The sequence below is a fragment of the Astatotilapia calliptera genome, chromosome 19 (assembly GCF_900246225.1).
Source record: "Astatotilapia calliptera chromosome 19, fAstCal1.2, whole genome shotgun sequence".
NCBI classification, from domain to species: Eukaryota; Metazoa; Chordata; class Actinopteri; order Cichliformes; family Cichlidae; genus Astatotilapia; species Astatotilapia calliptera.
Window position 1 is genome coordinate 30207304 of NC_039320.1, and position 18604 is coordinate 30225907.

Below are 18604 nucleotides of genomic sequence, written 5' to 3' on the forward strand. Positions count from 1 at the left end.
AATAGGTCGATGGGAAAACAACAACAAAACACACACTCGGCATGGTGCTATTATTAGTGTGAATGCTTGAAAAGCATTCACAGTATTGTTGTTGTAATCTTTATTAGTGTGAATGCTTGAAAAGCATTCACAGTATTGTTGTTGTAATCTTTATTATTATTATTATTATTATTATATTTTATTCTGTATTCCGTACGTTTTTTGTAATCCTACTCCTTCAAAACCGTTCAACTTAGAAAAACCATTCCAACACCGTTAGATTCCTATTCTTTTGGACAACACTGCTTCCATTTTTCATATTTTTAACATTTATATTTTTAATTTTATTCAACTTTATTCAACAAAAATTTATAATGTATTTCAATGGGGAGACCCTTCAAATCCTCATTCAACTTACTCATTTTTAAACTCTTACTACTTCCACATACATTGACATAGAGCCACCATTCAAACTTTAAAACGAAGACAAGACATTCAACTATTCAACTTGCATTTATCTTTTCAATATCTATTATACTTTTTCTTCAGTTCCAGTTTAAGTTTCATGATGTTTTTTCACCCGTTTCAGAGTTTATAATGGGTGTGTATGGGACGGAATGTTGGGGCTAGAGTGAGACAGCTCAACTGCTAGAGTGAGAGGAGCAAAAAAATTAATCTTAAAATCTTTTTTAAAACTGCTGCTGTGTCCACAGCGTTTGCTCTACAGGTATGATTTTACCCTCAAAACGTAGCCATGGCTGTCCTCTTTCATCCAATGTGTTTACTATTGTACTAGGTGTTATGGTTCTTTCATAAATGTCACCAATGCACAGCCTCCTCCCTCCAACTCTTCCATAGACTCTAATGTTAAAATGGCTCAGAAGGTTCGTTTGAAAATCAGAAGAGCATGGTGTCTTTACACTGTCACCACGTCCATATAATAAACTCCACAGGCATGAAAACTGAGAATTAGGTAGACTAGACATGGCTGTCGCTCACGGTGAAAGAATTTTGTCAATACGACATGTACTTTTCATTTGGGAAGAATTTGTTTGGGCCTGACTTTTCTGTTCATTTTAAGCAGCAAAAGTGAGGCGCATGTCTGTGTACGTGTGTATGGAGCCATTGGGTGCGGTCACTATAGCAACCAGGCTCACACCTGCCTGCTTAACGAGCTCTGCCTGCCACTCTGCCAAGATTCATCTTAAGCACTTCTCTTTCAACTGCTGCTGTGTCCACAGTGTCACAGCCATCATTTTACCCTCAAATTGTCGCCATTATTGTTCTCTTTCCAACACCGTGTCTTTCAAAGCTCAGGCATTTAAACTTTTTAAACTGTGTGGATCAAAGTGGAGGGATCACATTTGAGTCATTCAGTGATTCAAAGAATATGACCTTTTGATATTCATTCAGATGTTTTCTGACTCTAAATGTTCTTTTCTCATTTCTTAGGGTTTTCTAATTTACATTTAAAACATTTTCAGTTTTTTTCCAACTCCTTCTTCTGTGTAACCTTCAGCTTTTAGCAGTTCAGCACCTTTGTTTTCAGGTTAAATTCGGGTTTTTTTTTGTTTTTTTTTTAATCTCATTCAATATTTTTAACTCAAAATTCAGCAATTAATTCATTTCAGTGCATACATTCAGATTCAAGCATTCACACTGCAGTTTCTTCAGAAAATGCACTTTCTAGTTAGTGTGAATGCTTGAAAAGCATTCACAGTATTGTTGTTCTAATCTTTATTATTATTATTATTATTATTATATTTTATTCTGTATTCCGTACGTTTTTTGTAATCCTACTCCTTCAAAACCGTTCAACTTAGAAAAACCATTCCAACACCGTTAGATTCCTATTCTTTTGGACAACACTGCTTCCATTTTTCATATTTTTAACATTTATATTTTTAATTTTATTCAACTTTATTCAACAAAAATTTATAATGTATTTCAATGGGGAGACCCTTCAAATCCTCATTCAACTTACTCATTTTTAAACTCTTACTACTTCCACATACATTGACATAGAGCCACCATTCAAACTTTAAAACGAAGACAAGACATTCAACTATTCAACTTGCATTTATCTTTTCAATATCTATTATACTTTTTCTTCAGTTCCAGTTTAAGTTTCATGATGTTTTTTCACCCGTTTCAGAGTTTATAATGGGTGTGTATGGGACGGAATGTTGGGGCTAGAGTGAGGCAGCTCAACTGCTAGAGTGAGAGGAGCAAAAAAAATAATCTTAAAATCTTTTTTAAAACTGCTGCTGTGTCCGCAGCGTTTGCTCTACAGGTATGATTTTACCCTCAAAACGTAGCCATGGCTGTCCTCTTTCATCCAATGTGTTTACTATTGTACTAGGTGTTATGGTTCTTTCATAAATGTCACCAATGCACAGCCTCCTCCCTCCAACTCTTCCATAGACTCTAATGTTAAAATGGCTCAGAAGGTTCGTTTGAAAATCAGAAGAGCATGGTGTCTTTCCACTGTCACCACGTCCATATAATAAACTCCACAGACATGAAAACTGAGAATTTGGTAGACTAGACATTGCTGTCGCTCACAGTGAAAGAATTTTGTCAATACGACTTTTACTTTTCATTTGGGAACGATTTGTTTCGGCCTGACTTTTCTGTTCATTTTAAGCAGCAAAAGTGAGGTGCATGTCTGTGTCCGTGTGTATGGAGCCATTGGGTGCGGTCACTATAGCAACCAGGCTCACACCTGCCTGCTTAACGAGCTCTCTCTGCCACTCTGCCAAAATTCATCTTAAACACTTCTCTTTCAACTGCTGCTGTGTCCACAGTGTTAAAGCCATCATTTTACCCTCAAAACGTCGCCATCGTTGTTCTTTTTCCAACATCTTGTCTTTCAAAGCTCAGAGATGTAAACTTTTTAAACTGTGTGGGTCCAAGTGGAGGGATCACATTTTAGTCATTCAGTGATTCAAAGAATATGAACTTTTAATATTCTTTCAGATGTTTTCTGACTCTAAATGTTCTTTTCTCATTTCTTAGGTTTTTCTAATTTACAATTAAAACATTTTCAGCTTTTTTCCAACTTCTTCTTCTGTGTAACCTTCAGCTTTTAGCAGTTCAGCACTTTTGTTTTCAGGTTAAATTCGGGTTTTTTTTTTAATCTCATTCAAAATTTTTAACTTAAATTCAGTAATTATTTCATTTCAATGCATACATTCAGATTCAAGCATTCACACTGCAGTTTCTTCAGAAAATGCACTTTCTAGTTATTATTATTATATTTTATTCTGTATTCCGTACGTTTTTTGTAATCCTACTCCTTCAAAACCGTTCAACTTAGAAAAACCATTCAAACACCGTTAGATTCCTATTCTTTTGGACAACACTGCTTCCATTTTTCATATTTTTAACATTTATATTTTTAATTTTATTCAACTTTATTCAACAAAAATTTATAATGTATTTCAATGGGGAGACCCTTCAAATCCTCATTCAACTTACTCATTTTTAAACTCTTACTACTTCCACATACATTGACATAGAGCCACCATTCAAACTTTAAAACGAAGACAAGACATTCAACTATTCAACTTGCATTTATCTTTTCAATATCTATTATACTTTTTCTTCAGTTCCAGTTTAAGTTTCATGATGTTTTTTCACCCGTTTCAGAGTTTATAATGGGTGTGTATGGGACGGAATGTTGGGGCTAGAGTGAGACAGCTCAACTGCTAGAGTGAGAGGAGCAAAAAAATTAATCTTAAAATCTTTTTTAAAACTGCTGCTGTGTCCACAGCGTTTGCTCTACAGGTATGATTTTACCCTCAAAACGTAGCCATGGCGGTCCTCTTTCATCCAATGTGTTTACTATTGTCCTAGGTGTTATGGTTCTTTCGTAAATGTCACCAATGCACAGCCTCCTCCCTCCAACTCTTCCATAGACTCTAATGTTAAAATGGCTCAGAAGGTTCGTTTGAAAATCAGAAGAGCATGGTGTCTTTCCACTGTCACCACGTCCATATAATAAACTCCACAGGCATGAAAACTGAGAATTCAGTAGACTAGACATTGCTGTCACTCACGGTGAAAGAATTTTGTCAATACGACCTATACTTTTCATTTGGGAACGATTTGTTTGGGCCTGACTTTTCTGTTCATTTTAAGCAGCAAAAGTGAGGCGCATGTCTGTGTACGTGTGTATGGAGCCATTGGGTGCGGTCACTATAGCAACCAGGCTCACACCTGCCTGCTTAACGAGCTCTGCCTGCCACTGTACCAAGATTCATATTAAGCACTTCTCTTTCAACTGCTGCTGTGTCCACAGTGTTACAGCCATCATTTTACCCTCAAAACGTCGCCATCGTTGATCTTTTTCCAACATCTTGTCTTTCAAAGCTCAGAGATGTAAACTTTTTAAACTGTGTGGATCAAAGTGGAGGGATCACATTTGAGTCATTCAGTGATTCAAAGAATATGACCTTTTAATATTCATTCAGATGTTTTCTGACTCTAAATGTTCTTTTCTCATTTCTTAGGTTTTTCTAATTTACAATTAAAACATTTTCAGTTTTATACCAAATCCTTCTTCTGTGTAACCTTCAGCTTTTAGCAGTTCAGCACCTTTGTTTTCAGGTTAAATTCGGGGGTTTTTTTTGTTTTTTTTTAATCTCATTCAATATTTTTAACTCAAAATTCAGCAATTAATTCATTTCAGTGCATACATTCAGATTCAAGCATTCACACTGCAGTTTCTTCAGAAAATGCACTTTCTAGTTATTATTATCATGTTTTAATAATAATGGAGTGCATTTATATAGCGCTTTTCTAGGCACCCAAAGCGCTTTCCAATGCCACTATTCATTCACTCTCACATTCACACACTGGTGGAGGCAGCTACAGTTGTAGCCACAGCTGCCCTGGGGGAAGACTGACAGAAGCGAGGCTGCCATATCGTGCCATCGGCCCCTCTGGCTATCACCAGTAGGGTAAGGTGTCTTGCCCAAGGACACAACGACCAGGACAGAGAGAGCAGCCTGAACCAGCAACCTTCCAGTTACAGATGAGCTTCCAAATCCCCTGAGCCACAGTCACCCCAAGATGGATGCAGCTATTGTTTCACAGCCACATACGTCTGAAGATCATTCAGATGTCTTTTCCCTATTACCCTAATGCTTTGCTTTCTTTTAATGTGTAGACCTTTTTTGAAATAAATAGTAAAGCAAATCTTAAATAAATATTTATCAGAAATGTAATTTTAATTTGCTTCTAAATACTTTACTACAGTATGAGACGGAGTGTTGTAAAGCTACCAAGACTAAACCTACGCTTTGACACCTCCCTGCTTGGCTGCGTATGCAGCGACTGGAGGCGGGGACCTCGGGTGAAAGTTCACCGGCATGGCGCTCACGTATCAGGTGAACGCTGTGGGAAAGCTGGATACCACGAGCAGTTTGAATCCAAAACAAAACATCAGCATGACCAGTGAGAAAGTTTCAGTCCTGTGCGGAGAGGAGGACGAAGCTCTGGAATATGACGACGACGAGTACGACCTGGAGGCGTTCTCTGATGCCGACCTGAGCTGTGAGGACAGAGGTATGGGATTTTTGCAACTTCACTGCTTTGGAAGGTCACACACTCGGAAAACGGGCTGTTTTCTCTACAATCGTGGGCGTAACTAGCGAAGTTGTGTACAGCATGATAATGTCAACTGTGCACACCTACAGAAGTGCCAGGGGTACTGGCATTTATCGACAGCGCTTCACTTGTTCCACATGTTGTCATGTTAGATTAAATACAGTTAAATAGATGAAATGAATTTGTAATAACACCCCATGAAGACAAAGTTTCAAAATTCTTGCAAATTAACAAATTATATGGAGAAATCTAAAAAAAACGATTGCAAATGATTAAAAAACAATATAAGAACAATATAACAATATAAGGTGTACAAAAATATTCACAACTTTTGCTCAAGTAGAACTACTTTTGCAGCCAAGTAGGAGTAGAAAGACTTTACAAAGAAACAAAGGAAAAACAAGAAACCTTCAATTTAAAGATAATTCTAAATTAAATAGAAACAGCTCTGCACTAGCCTAAACCGCGTTAATGAGGGCTCCTAACAATAGGCTACTATGGTCCACTCTCCATCATGACCTGGCACACTAGTCCCTGACTAAATATCCAGTGGCTCCTCCCACTCCTTGAAATGGCTATTAAATACCAATTAGCAATTAAAAAAGTAATAACAATGATCAATGTGTCATTCAAATATACAATACAACACAATGCAATACAGTTTTATTTGTATAGCACATTTATAAACCAAAGGTATTTCAAAGTGCTTCACAATAATACACAAGATCAAAATAAATCAATTAACAAAATACAGATCAGGTACTAGCACAGACAGAAGGGAGGCACTAATAGACAAGAAGAGTGAGGTAAAAAAAAAAAAAAAGGTATCAGACCTCAGTTCAGAAGGAAGGTCAGTTCATAGATACAGAATATCAACTAAGAAGTTAAAAGAACCAGTAGTGAAATTAATTCGTTTAGATGCGATAAGGGCACTAACTGGTCAGGAAGGCCAGGTTAAATAAGTAAGCTTTCAGTTGTGATTTGAAGGATTGGATAGAGTCTGAGGCACGAATAGAAGCGGGGAGCCTATTCCAAGGATTAGGTGCAGCTGAAGCAAAGGCACGATGGCACTAGTAATTGACCCGATGATCTTAGCGCTCGGCAACATACAGATAAGGAGATCAGTGAGATAACTGGGCGCAATGTTATTCAGAATTTTAAAAGTGAGTAACAAAATTTTAAACTCAATACGATATTTGATAAAAAGTTACATGAACCAGTGTAAATCAACAAGAGCTGGAGTAATAGAATCAAATTTTCCAGCACCAGTAAGAAGGCGAGCCGCAGCATTCTGAACAAGCTGTAGCCTATGAAGAGGAATGGATTAGAGACCAACGTAAAGAGAATTACAATAGTCTAACCTGGAGTTCACAAAAGCGTGGAAGTTTTTCAAGGTCGCTGCGTGGTATATAACACTTAGCTTTAGAAATCTGGCGCAATTGAAAGAAGCCAGATTTAATGTAAATATAATATAATAATAAGTTAACAGTGGGACTATTGACAATAATTCTCTAAATGTTTAAAATCAACAGATTCGTTAACCTCCATCCCTCCTTCATAATAGATTTGGCAAATTCCCTCCCAGGAACTTTACGATAAAAGGAGTCCAAAAAGACCCAGACTGGATTAGCAGTTCCTGTTTCATGACTCTGTACATTGTACATCGTTCCCTCGACTGTAAATAATCTCTCAGTTCCTGCTGCTGCAAAACATCTCCACAGCATAATGTTGTCACCACCATGCTTCACTGGAGGGATGGTATTGGCTGGTGATGAGCAGTGGCTGGTTTCCTCTAGACGTCGTGCGTCTTTGCCTTTTGGCAAACTCCAGGGTGTAAGATGGTAAAATGTGAAACCAGTGAAGTGCTGTGAATACTATATTGACATACTGGAAATATATTGAAGTGTCTAACGTCACCCATCTCTGGTGGAAAATGTACTGAGATGTGTTGTAATGTTAATTGAAGCAGTTCAATTTAAGTTGTAGATTCAAGCTGCTCTTCATATTTTTGGACACCAGATGGCACCGCAGAGGACTGTGTTGAGAAGCTTTGAGTAATGACACCTTTTTCAATACAAGTCTCAGTGTTTCAGAAAGCTTCATTTGGCCGTCACCAATTAAGAGTACCGTGCGCACCAATCTTTAGAACTTGTCTAATTTAGAATTGCTCACCTAAAGGTTTCCCTTTGCTGTTTTATAGCTCCAGGCTTCAGTGATTCCGTGAATGGTGTGGTCAAACCTCGTATTTTGTTGATGGGCTTGAGAAGGAGTGGGAAGTCCTCCATCCAGAAAGTGGTTTTCCATAAAATGTCTCCCAGTGAGACTCTGTTCCTGGAGAGTACTAATAAGATCTGCAGAGAGGATGTCTCCAGCAGCTCCTTTGTCAGTTTCCAGATCTGGGACTTTCCTGGTCAGATTGACTTCTTTGACCCCACTTTTGACTACGAAATGATCTTCAGAGGCACTGGAGCATTAATCTTTGTCATTGATTCACAGGTCAGTTCACAAGGAAATACAGTGAAACAGTATATACTATATACTGTTGTCATGTTACCATAATAGCAAAATGTGATTAAAAGTTTTGGAAATGGAGCAGTAAAAATCCAAAGCTTAACAGATTCACATTTGGCTGATTCCCCCATCCAGGTCCTCTGTGCACTGTTACTTTTTCAGAACAGCTGCTATTAGGGCTGTGAGATATGACAACGTTAAACACAAGTCTATCGTTTCATATTTAACTCTGTTGTTTATTTTGAGCTATCATAGCAAACTGTTTACTGCAGTATTTTTTTCATTGCTTTAGATGACTGTTTGCAATAGTCACCTCGTCACCACAGAAAGACCAGCCAAAACGAATCAAGGAGCTTGTTTGTAAATGAGCAGCCACCAGAACAGAAAACTGTACTGTGCAAATTATGCAGCATACTGGTCCCCATACTGATGATCGGCTCTGCTCTGTGGTAAAATCAAATCTGACTGTACCACATCATTAAAGGCAAGAGAGAACTGAATGGCAGTGGAAGGATTAATAAGAGGGTAATGACATGCTTAGTATACTGCTTAACTTTAATGATGTTTTCAGAATTTGCATATCTGTCAAGTAGGGCTGTGTCATATTATTGTTTGTGGTGATACCATTATAAATGTTTATGTGATAAAGGGTAATTCCGGTTAATCAGAGATATATTATGATATGATATTCTAGGGCTGGGCGATATGACCCAAAATTCATATCTCGATATTTTTTAGCTGGATGGCGATATAAGATATATATCTTGATAATTTTTTTTTTAAGCCATAAAGTAAGAACAAAAAGAGAGTTCTTAGTCAAAGCTGTGTCCCAGATGTCACACAGGCACTTTTATTAACATACAGCACAGATGTACATGAAAAATTACTCAAAATTAAATTATGAGCATTCATTAAATAATCATGCTCCATAAATAAAAGAAAACAAGGTTGTTTTTGTGCTAAACAAAGAGCTCACAATTGTGCAGTCAAAATGTAAACTAAAAGACGCTGAGCGTAATAACAAAGACAGACAGATTTCACAGCTGCTCTGTTCCCAAGTTTTACTGTGTGACTGATAGCCTGGAGTTTGAAATCCGCTTCATAACCACGTCTCTTACAGGTGCCATTTATGGACTTTATACACACACAATACGGTAATATTACGTTGATGCACAGTACGTATCACTCCGCGAAGCTCCTCGGTAGCCGTAATGCGCCGACAATCTATCAAGCGGTGCAGCTCCGTAGCTTAGCAAAGTCGTACTAAAACATTTTTTGACAGATTGCTGAGCGCCGTGTACCACATAAAATCGGTTCGCGGCCATCAAGCACAACCAGAATTCATACATAAGGCGCGCTATCAACTTTTGAGAGAATGAAAGGATTTTAGGGTTAGCGCTGTTAGCTCGTTAGCGCGGTTAGCTCGTTAGCATGTTTAGCTCGTTAGCACGTTGACGCCGTCCAGCCCCACGCATGGGGCGATGCGCAGTAACTCGTTAACGGAGATTTGCCGTGTCCGTCTTGTCGCTGCCTGCACGTGAAGCGATGGGGGAGGAGGGGGAGTTGTCTTCAGTGAAGGCGAGGCGGAGTAACGTTGCGTAGAGACAAAAGTGGACGAAAGAGAGGCAAACTTGCGGCTCCACAACTATAATTATAACGTAACATAGACTATATCGATATAAAGGATATTGTCACATCTTATATCTCGTATAAAAATATATCGATATGTTTTAAAAACTCGATATATCGCCCAGCTCTATGATATTCTACCTGGAAAGTAAGGTTCAGTGGAGTTTTATTTATACAGTGCCAAATCACAACAACATTTGCCTCAAGGTGTATCATAATCTAAGGTAACTCCTACAATAATACAAAGAAAACAGAAAACTTTCAGGGAACTTTTAGAACAGCAAATGCATGAACCAGTTTTTCAGCATAAATCTGAAACATATATTTCTAATTTTTGCTATATTACATAGATAAAGGAAAGGAGTCCTATATGTTTGTTTAATGTGTGCATGACTTGTCCTGACCAAAAATGCCTCCATGATTCCTCACAGACCACAGTGAGGCCATCCAGAGGAATTATATGGCGTGTGAGATTTAAAGTAATCTCAGTTTTGTCCAATTTTATAATTAGAAAATTATATGTCATTCAAACCTTCAGGTCTCTAAGACATGTCCATAATTTAGTTGATTTGTCATCTGTCTTCCTAAATAATTCTAAGTGGGAGACATCTACATTGCAATGAAAGTATATGTAGTATTTTCACACAACATTAACCAGTAGAAGCATATATAATGTAAAAAGTATTGGTCCCAACACGGAAACCTGTGAAACTGCATGGCTAACTTTTATATATGATGAAGACTTCTTATTTACATGATAAAATCCAAATCTCAGTTAGATGGGACTCAAACCTTTGCAGTGCAGTTCCTATAATACCAACACTGTGTGGTAATATACACATATTGCTAAATATATGCAATGTTTGGTTTTCTTCCTGAATACAATCGTTGTTTATATTTACTGCGAGAAGAAACGGTAAAAACGACGTTTTATAAGGAAAACGCTCGAAAGCACTCTCTGTCTGTGAGCAAAAACAAAACCAAAACAAACCCACCCACTATTGGTGGAAAAATGTACCATGTCGACCAATCAAAAAATGATATGGCAACATGGAATTTAGTTGTTTAGGAAGGGGGAAGTTTTAGGAGTGACGGCGGTGTCTTGAGATGTGACAGATTTGCGACGTTTAGCGCAAATCTTGTGTAGTTAATGTGTAGTCTAGTCAATAGTTTTGTTGTGTGTGTCAGAGCAATGAGGCGACTGCTGAATGTTACAGGTGTTACAGGAGTGATACATCTGAAGGAATGATCTTGGTGGGAGGTGATTTCAATTGTACTTTGAAAACAGCTGTCGCCAGACTCCCGGCACACAATGGCCCCAAATCCAAAAAATCTTGTAGTTTATTTATTTATTTATTTTTTTCATTTTTTATTTTTGGGTTTTACAGTTTACGATGCGGGTTACAGGCATTGATTAACACAATTTGCAATAGACCAAACAAAACAGAAACACTGAACAATCGGGAGTGACCAGTAGCCAGATTATTGATTTTAAGATTTGAGAATTAAATTCGGCTTATGTATATTGGTGTATTGGACCCACTTATCCCAGCACGACAAAAAACAACTTACTCTGTTATTCACATATGCCGTTAACTCCTCCATCCTATAAATCTCTAGTGTTATTTCCCACCACAATGATAAAGTTGGTACATCTTGTAATAACCATTTCTTTGTTATACATTTTTTACTTGCAACTAGCAAGGCACTTAGTAAACATTTATCTTTTTTAGACCATTCCTGTGGCGTACATCCAAAAAGAAATGTTTTCATCCCAAAAGGGAATGTACAGTTGAAAATTTCTTGTAGTGTTTCGTGAATGTCTTTCCAATAAGTCCTGATCAAAGAGCAGTCCCACATTATGTGAGCGTGGTGTGCTCGTTGGTGTCCACATTTTCTCCAACATACAGGGGGATTCCCGTCATAATGAGTCTTTTGACAAGGGGTGATAAAGAACCGTATCATAGTTTTCCATCCAAATTCCCTCCATCTTCGTGAGGAAGTGCATTTCCATTGTCGTTCCCATATTTGAGTCCATTCATCCTTTGTTATATACACTCCTCCCTCCTGTTCCCATAATATCTTCACATATTCATTTGAGTGAGAAAGCTTATTTGTAAGAAATGTATACAAAAAGGAAATATGTTTTTTATTTACGTTGCCACTATATGCCTTTTTAAGCATAGCTATCAAATCTACATTAGTGTTCGACGCCACTCTGATTGTTGTCTTAATATGTCTTATTTGCAAGTATCGATAAAAATCCTGCTTTTCCAGATTGTATTTGTCAAGTGTTCCTCTGACTGTGAGGTGTCCACACTTGAAAAAGACCAGACTTTGAATTTCACTCAACTTTATTTAGACCAACTAGTTTGATAGCTGGTAGGTAGCAGCAGGTAAAAAACCTTTCAACACAAAAATAAAGAACATTTCATTAACCATTCAGATAAATTACACAGAAGACAGATGAAATAACAAAATACACTTCAGTAAAGCCATTTACCATGTGGTTAACTGTGTTAATTTAACTGTGGTTCTTAAATAAATATACACAATGTGTCTTCTTTGCATTTAACACTTTTTTATAAACAATTGTATTTTAAAGTATACATTTTAGCGTTCACAAACATTTTAATAGACTTTAACTAAGGATTTTCTTTACAAAGAATTATTTTCTTTAAATCAAAACCAAACATTTATTCACTAGTTTTACAATCCACCCAAGGATTTGGGGTAACTATTTTTTAATATTAATTAACATAAATATGTGGGAACACTAACTGCACAAACAATTTATTCAAACTTAAACATTCATTTTTGTCAATATAATTAAACTTAAATGCAGCAACTATTTCCCTAAGCGTAAAACATTTGCACAACTGAGCTTCCATAGTCCCAGATACATCTGCAAAAGCAAAATGTGAACTCAAGAGCTTACCGATAGCCTGTCTTGTTCAAAGTCTTCCTCACAGTGGAAAAGTGCTTTGTTTGCCGTCCTCTCAGTATGTTGCACCCGGGTCAAATGACTGCTGCATGCATTTAAAGGTTTACTCGGCACGCCCACCCTTGATTGCTCTAATGTGGCTCACCTGGCAGGGCGGCGCACACCAGGCCGTGCTTAGTTGTTGATTGCACCCAAGGTCTAATCAGTGGCCATGGGTAAGCAGCAGCACCGAACAGGTAGAGGGCAGGAGGAGGAAAAGAGGAATAACAGCCACACCTACTAGGTCAGCACGACACCTCCCACTCGATCTTTGCTCAGCACTGTCTGGAAAGATCGCACTCAGGTGGGCTGGTCCCTTACTTGATCTTCCACCGGTAAAAGGACCACAAGACGCCGGATGTCCCGATGTAAGGTGGTGCCCAGCTCAGGACTTGTGGTAGCGGGTTTTGGACTCTTGATCGCAATGCTGGAACTTGGAGAGACCCTCACATGCACATCTCGAACGATCCCTTTGGAATCAGGATTCACGCTAATGACTTTTGCAAGTCTGAACTGCCCTCTAAGGGCATTTTGGTCGCAGAGCCAAACTATGTCTCCAACAGCAATGTTTCTCTCTGAAGTATGCCATTTACTGCGGATGAACAGGTTTGGTCCAGCGAGTTGGCTCCAGGACCTCCAGAAGTTGTTGACTATGGTTTGTATTTCCTTCAGCCTTTTGAAAGGATAATTTGTGAAGTCAACAGTTTTGAAGTCCCCACTTTGTGTGGCTCGACCAAGCAACAGATTATTCGGCGTGATGTAGTCAATGCGATCTTCTCGGCTCTGAATTCTGGCATCAATGGGTCTCTCATTTGCAAGGTTGGCGGCTAGCTGGAGTGCTGTCAGAAACTCACTAAAGGTAAGAGCCTCTGTATTGCCGAGAGTATGGAGGGCTCTCTTGATAACTCTGACAGCAGCTTCGGCGGCCCCATTTCGGTGAGGTGAGTCAGCAGGAAGAATCTTCCATGCCCAGATGGTCTCATTTTTGGCAGAGTATTCTTCAAGCGACTCCTTGTTTTGTCGTCTCAGGTAAGCATACATTTCTTCCAAGACAGGTTTGGCGCCGACAAAGTTTGTACCAGGATCTGACCAGATTTTTCGGGGATGGCCTCGGACAGAAGTGAACCTCTGGTAGGCAAGCAGGAAGCTCTCTGTTGATAGTGTGCTCGCTAGTTCGACATGAATGGCTCGGCTTGCCATACAGCAAAACACAACTCCCCAAACTTTCATGGTCACTCTTCTCTTGACATCATCCCTCACATGATAGGGTCCAAACAGGTCAACAGATGTAAATTCGAATGGTGCAGCAGGATTTGACCTCTCTTCAGGTAAGTCCCCCATTACTTGCTTGCAGGTTCTTGCCTTTGCCTTCTTGCAGATGATGCACTGGTCAACGACCTTTTGGGCAATAATTCTTCCTCTGACAACCCAAGCCTTCATTCTCATCCGCAGTAAGGTTTCTGCCACTCCGCCATGTCCCTCGCTGTGTGCTTCTCTGGCAAGGAGGGTGGATAGCCAGGCTTGGAATGGTAGAAGGGGAACGGCTCTGCGGTCTTTTTTGAAGGTTTGGATTCTGCCCCCACAAACTAGAAGTCCACTTGTTTGGTCTTTGTAAACGACTAGTCTGTCTGTTGTGGTGCTTGGGAAGGTGACGCCCTCTTGTGCTGCTAGGCAAAGGTCTCGAAAAGCATCTTGTCTTTCGCTGACTGTGAGGACACCCGAAGATGGTACTACCTCCCACTTTTCTTGGTCTCTGGTCTTTGATCTCATGAACTTTTTGGCAACCCTCCAGACCCACGCCACGGTCCCAATCAGCCTTCTCAGGTTGCTGAATCGCCTTTCGTCGATTAGCTGTTGGGTTGCTACTCCTCGTGGTCTTCTCGACTCTACGTGTACTGAGTCCTGAGCCGCCTTGATGTGCATTCTGGTAAGGACCGCAACAAAAGTCTTTTTCTGTAGCTTTGTGACCGTTTCTCGAGCTTGGGCAGCGACTTCTCCGGCGGATTTCTTCAGCCACTCATCTTCAGGAAGTTGGAGAAACTTTGGACCCGACTGCCACTCGGAGTCCTCGGTTGTTGATTGGACTGGCAAACGGCGTGCGATTTCCTCCAGGCCCCCAGGTGGAGTCTTCTCCGTCTTTGTGGTGAGCTTTTGTGGAGTCTTCACTGGTCAAGGCCGGTTTCTCTACTGGCCAGGCCGGTTTTTTACTGTCAAGTGTTCCTCTGACTGTGAGGTGTCCACACTTGAAAAAGACCAGACTTTGAATTTCACTCAACTTTATTTAGACCAACTAGTTTGATAGCTGGTAGGTAGCAGCAGGTAAAAAACCTTTCAACACAAAAATAAAGAACATTTCATTAACCATTCAGATAAATTACACAGAAGACAGATGAAATAACAAAATACACTTCAGTAAAGCCATTTACCATGTGGTTAACTGTGTTAATTTAACTGTGGTTCTTATATAAATATACACAATGTGTCTTCTTTGCATTTAACACTTTTTTATAAACAATTGTATTTTAAAGTATACATTTTAGCATTCACAAACATTTTAATAGACTTTAACTAAGGATTTTCTTTACAAAGAATTATTTTCTTTAAATCAAAACCAAACATTTATTCACTAGTTTTACAATCCACCCAAGGATTTGGGGTAACTATTTTTTAATATTAATTAACATAAATATGTGGGAACACTAACTGCACAAACAATTTATTCAAACTTAAACATTCATTTTTGTCAATATAATTAAACTTAAATGCAGCAACTATTTCCCTAAGCGTAAAACATTTGCACAACTGAGCTTCCATAGTCCCAGATACATCTGCAAAAGCAAAATGTGAACTCAAGAGCTTACCGATAGCCTGTCTTGTTCAAAGTCTTCCTCACAGTGGAAAAGTGCTTTGTTTGCCGTCCTCTCAGTATGTTGCACCCGGGTCAAATGACTGCTGCATGCATTTAAAGGTTTACTCGGCACGCCCACCCTTGATTGCTCTAATGTGGCTCACCTGGCAGGGCGGCGCACACCAGGCCGTGCTTAGTTGTTGATTGCACCCAAGGTCTAATCAGTGGCCATGGGTAAGCAGCAGCACCGAACAGGTAGAGGGCAGGAGGAGGAAAAGAGGAATAACAGCCACACCTACTAGGTCAGCGCGACAGTATTTTTGTTTCAATGTATCCAAACTAATTAAGTTCCCATCTTTAGTCAGACTATCGAATGCAGGTAATCCTTTAGCAGACCAACTTTTAAAACGTGAGTCCAATTTATTTGGGGCAAATCAGAGTCATATGCATACTATTTAAATAAAGCCAAGTCCTGTTCCAATTTAAATTCCCTCATAACATTTCTCCATACATTAAGTGTACATTTCACCCAAGGGTTGTAGACCTTGTCTATATATTTTTTAATGTTTAAGTCCATCAGGACAGCTTGTATTGGAAAAGAAAAGATGCTCTCCTCAATATTTTTCCATTGTGCTTTATAGCTTATATCACACCAGTTAATCACAGTCTTCAACTGAGCAGCCCGAAAATAATTTTTTAGTGACAGCAGCCCCCATCCTCCTGTCTTTTTTTGTAATTGTAAAGTTTTAAAACAAACCCTTGGTCTCTTCCCTCCCCGTATAAATCGTGATATAATTTTGTCCCATTCGTTAAATTGGCTTTGATCAATTTGTATTGGTAGTGTTTGGAATAAATACAGTAATCTTGGCAGAATATTCATTTTGATGGATTCAATTCGTGATCGTATAAAGTTAGAAAGGGAATCATGTTCCATCGTTTGATATCATCCACTATTCTCTTCTGCAGGGAACCAAAATTCTCCTCAAATAATTTAGTTAGGTCTTTAGGTATGACAACTCCAAATATTTCAATGATTTTGCTTGCCATCTCATTGGATATTGAGCAACCAAGTGAGCTGGGGGGCTAAAGTTATAGTTAAGTATTTGAGTTTTGGACATATTAATTTTATACCCAGAAAGTTTCCCAAATTTTTGGCATAGATTCATCAGTTCAGGTAGGGAGTTATGTGTTATGTGTGTTAATATCTCATCTGCATAGCAAGCAAGCTTATGTTCCTGTTCTCTAATGTTTATTCCCTTGATGTCTTTGTTTTGTCTGATTGATTGTGCCAGAGGTTCTAAGTATAATGCGAATAAAAGTAGAGACCAAGCGCAGCCTTGTTTATTTCCTCTTTGCAGAGCGAAGCTATTTGAGAGATAACCATTAACTTTAATTCTTGCAGTAGGGTTAGTATATAATGCCTTCACCGTATCAATAATTCTATTATGTAAGCCAAATTTGTTCAAGACTTTGTAAAGAAAGTCCCAATTTACAGAGTCAAAAGTTTTTTCTGCATCGATACTCATAAGCATGTCTTTACTTTTAGATGTTTGTATCTGATTTATTACATGAAGAGTTCTGCGTATATTGTCCTGTGTCTGCTGATTTCTTATGAACCCCGTTTGGTCATTACTAATTAGGTTGGGTAAAGATTCTTCCATTCGTCTGGCAATTATAGAGGTAAACAGTCTGTAATCTATGTTGAGGACAGAGATGGGTGTATATTATTGCTAATATATATTGTAATATATCTATATCACTAAAGCACTTCTGGATGGATGCAAACTGCATTTCGTTGCCCTGTACCTGTGCATGTGCAATGACAATAAAGTTGAATTCTATTCTATTCTATTCTATTCTATTCTATTCTATTCTATATGAGCCACACTCAATTTTGTCTTTACCTTCTTTTGGGATAGCCGAGATGATAGCCTCATTCCAACTCGGTGGGATTTGCGCTTTTTTTTAACACCCAGTTGAAAGTAGAGAGTAATATAGGGATCAATTTCTGTTTAAATTCCCTGGTACCACTCTGCGGTATAACCATCGGAGCCCGGTGACTTGTTTGTTTTTAATCTATTGATGGCTTTCATGAGTTCAGTTTCTGTCACTTCTGCAATCATTATTTTATTTTGTTCCTCATTCAAACTTGGTAGGTATAAAGAATTCAGAAAATTGTCAATTTCGTACTCGGCTCCACCTGGAACCTTAGCGTATAATGTTTTATAAAATGATTCAAAGGCTTCCTGTATCTTATGTAGATTAGTCATCATGTTGCCAGTCTCTGGGTGTTTAATTTTAGTTATAGTATTCTCTGCAATTTTCTTTTTAAGTTTCCATGCTAAGAATTTTCATTGATTTTGATACACATTCATAATATTTCTGTTTCAAATATAGTAATTTTCTCTTTATCGCTTGTGTATTCAGCTTATTTATTTCATTTCTGATCATTGTTAGTTGTTTTAGAGTGCTGGTTGAAGGCATTTGTTTATGCTCACTTTCTAATTGTTTTTGAGTCTTTTGTAATTCTGCCATTTTTTTCTCTCGAGCTTTTTTCTAAAAAGAGGCAAATGCTATGATCTTCCCTCTTATGACAGCTTTTAATGCATCCCCATAGTATTGGAGGTGACACTTCTCCGTTATCATTTATTTCAAGGTAATCTTTGAGTTCTTTCATTACTTCTTTCTTAAATTTTACATCTTTAAGTAAAGATGAGTTCAATGTCCATGTTGATGTTTTGGGGTATACGTTTAAATCAATTGTCAGATACTGTGGTGCATGGTCACTTATGTCTATTGTACCCATCTCACATGATTGGATTTTATCCCTATCTTTTCCAAACATCATGAAATAATCTATCCTTGTATAAAGGGAATGTGGAGCTGAGTAATGAGAATAATCTCTCCTTGTAGGGAAACGATTTCTCCATACGTCAATTAAATCTACCTCTTCAAAAAGTGCAGAGACTCTTTTATACAGAGTACTTGATTCCAGTATTCTTCTATTAGAGCTATCTAAATCCGGCCGCAGGCGAATATTC

At 38.5% G+C, this 18604-nt stretch overlaps 2 protein-coding genes across 3 annotated transcripts in view; one reads left to right on the top strand and one right to left on the bottom strand.

Moving 5' to 3' along the window:
* Positions 1-5117: 5117 nt before the first annotated feature.
* rragd (ras-related GTP binding D) overlaps positions 5118-18604 on the top strand; it is a 75416-nt gene continuing 61929 nt past the window's right edge. The window contains exons 1-2 of the mRNA XM_026151962.1: positions 5118-5550; positions 7793-8088. Of these exons, the coding sequence (XP_026007747.1) occupies positions 5355-5550; positions 7793-8088 (492 nt within the window). The 5' untranslated portion in view covers positions 5118-5354. The remainder of the gene's footprint in view (positions 5551-7792; positions 8089-18604) is intronic.
* Positions 10937-17312, bottom strand: LOC113012009 (uncharacterized). Of its 2 annotated transcripts, none has more exons than XR_003270632.1 (2): positions 12671-15135; positions 10937-12137 (listed from the first exon to the last, which is right to left on the bottom strand). XR_003270632.1 is itself a non-coding variant. In XM_026151949.1 (2 exons), exon 2 carries the CDS (start codon positions 14636-14638, stop codon positions 13016-13018), a length of 1623 nt encoding a protein of 540 aa, XP_026007734.1. In that variant the 5' UTR covers positions 14639-15043; positions 15577-17312; the 3' UTR covers positions 12508-13015. The 2 variants fall into 2 exon arrangements, 1 of the variants encoding a protein (XP_026007734.1); XM_026151949.1 differs by lacking the exon at positions 10937-12137 and adding an exon at positions 15577-17312 and having other exon boundaries at positions 12508-15043.

Bases quoted from the DNA above. Each gene is read 5' to 3' on its own strand.
- LOC113012009 (XM_026151949.1), bottom strand. From the start codon at position 14,638: ATGCACATCAAGGCGGCTCAGGACTCAGTACACGTAGAGTCGAGAAGA.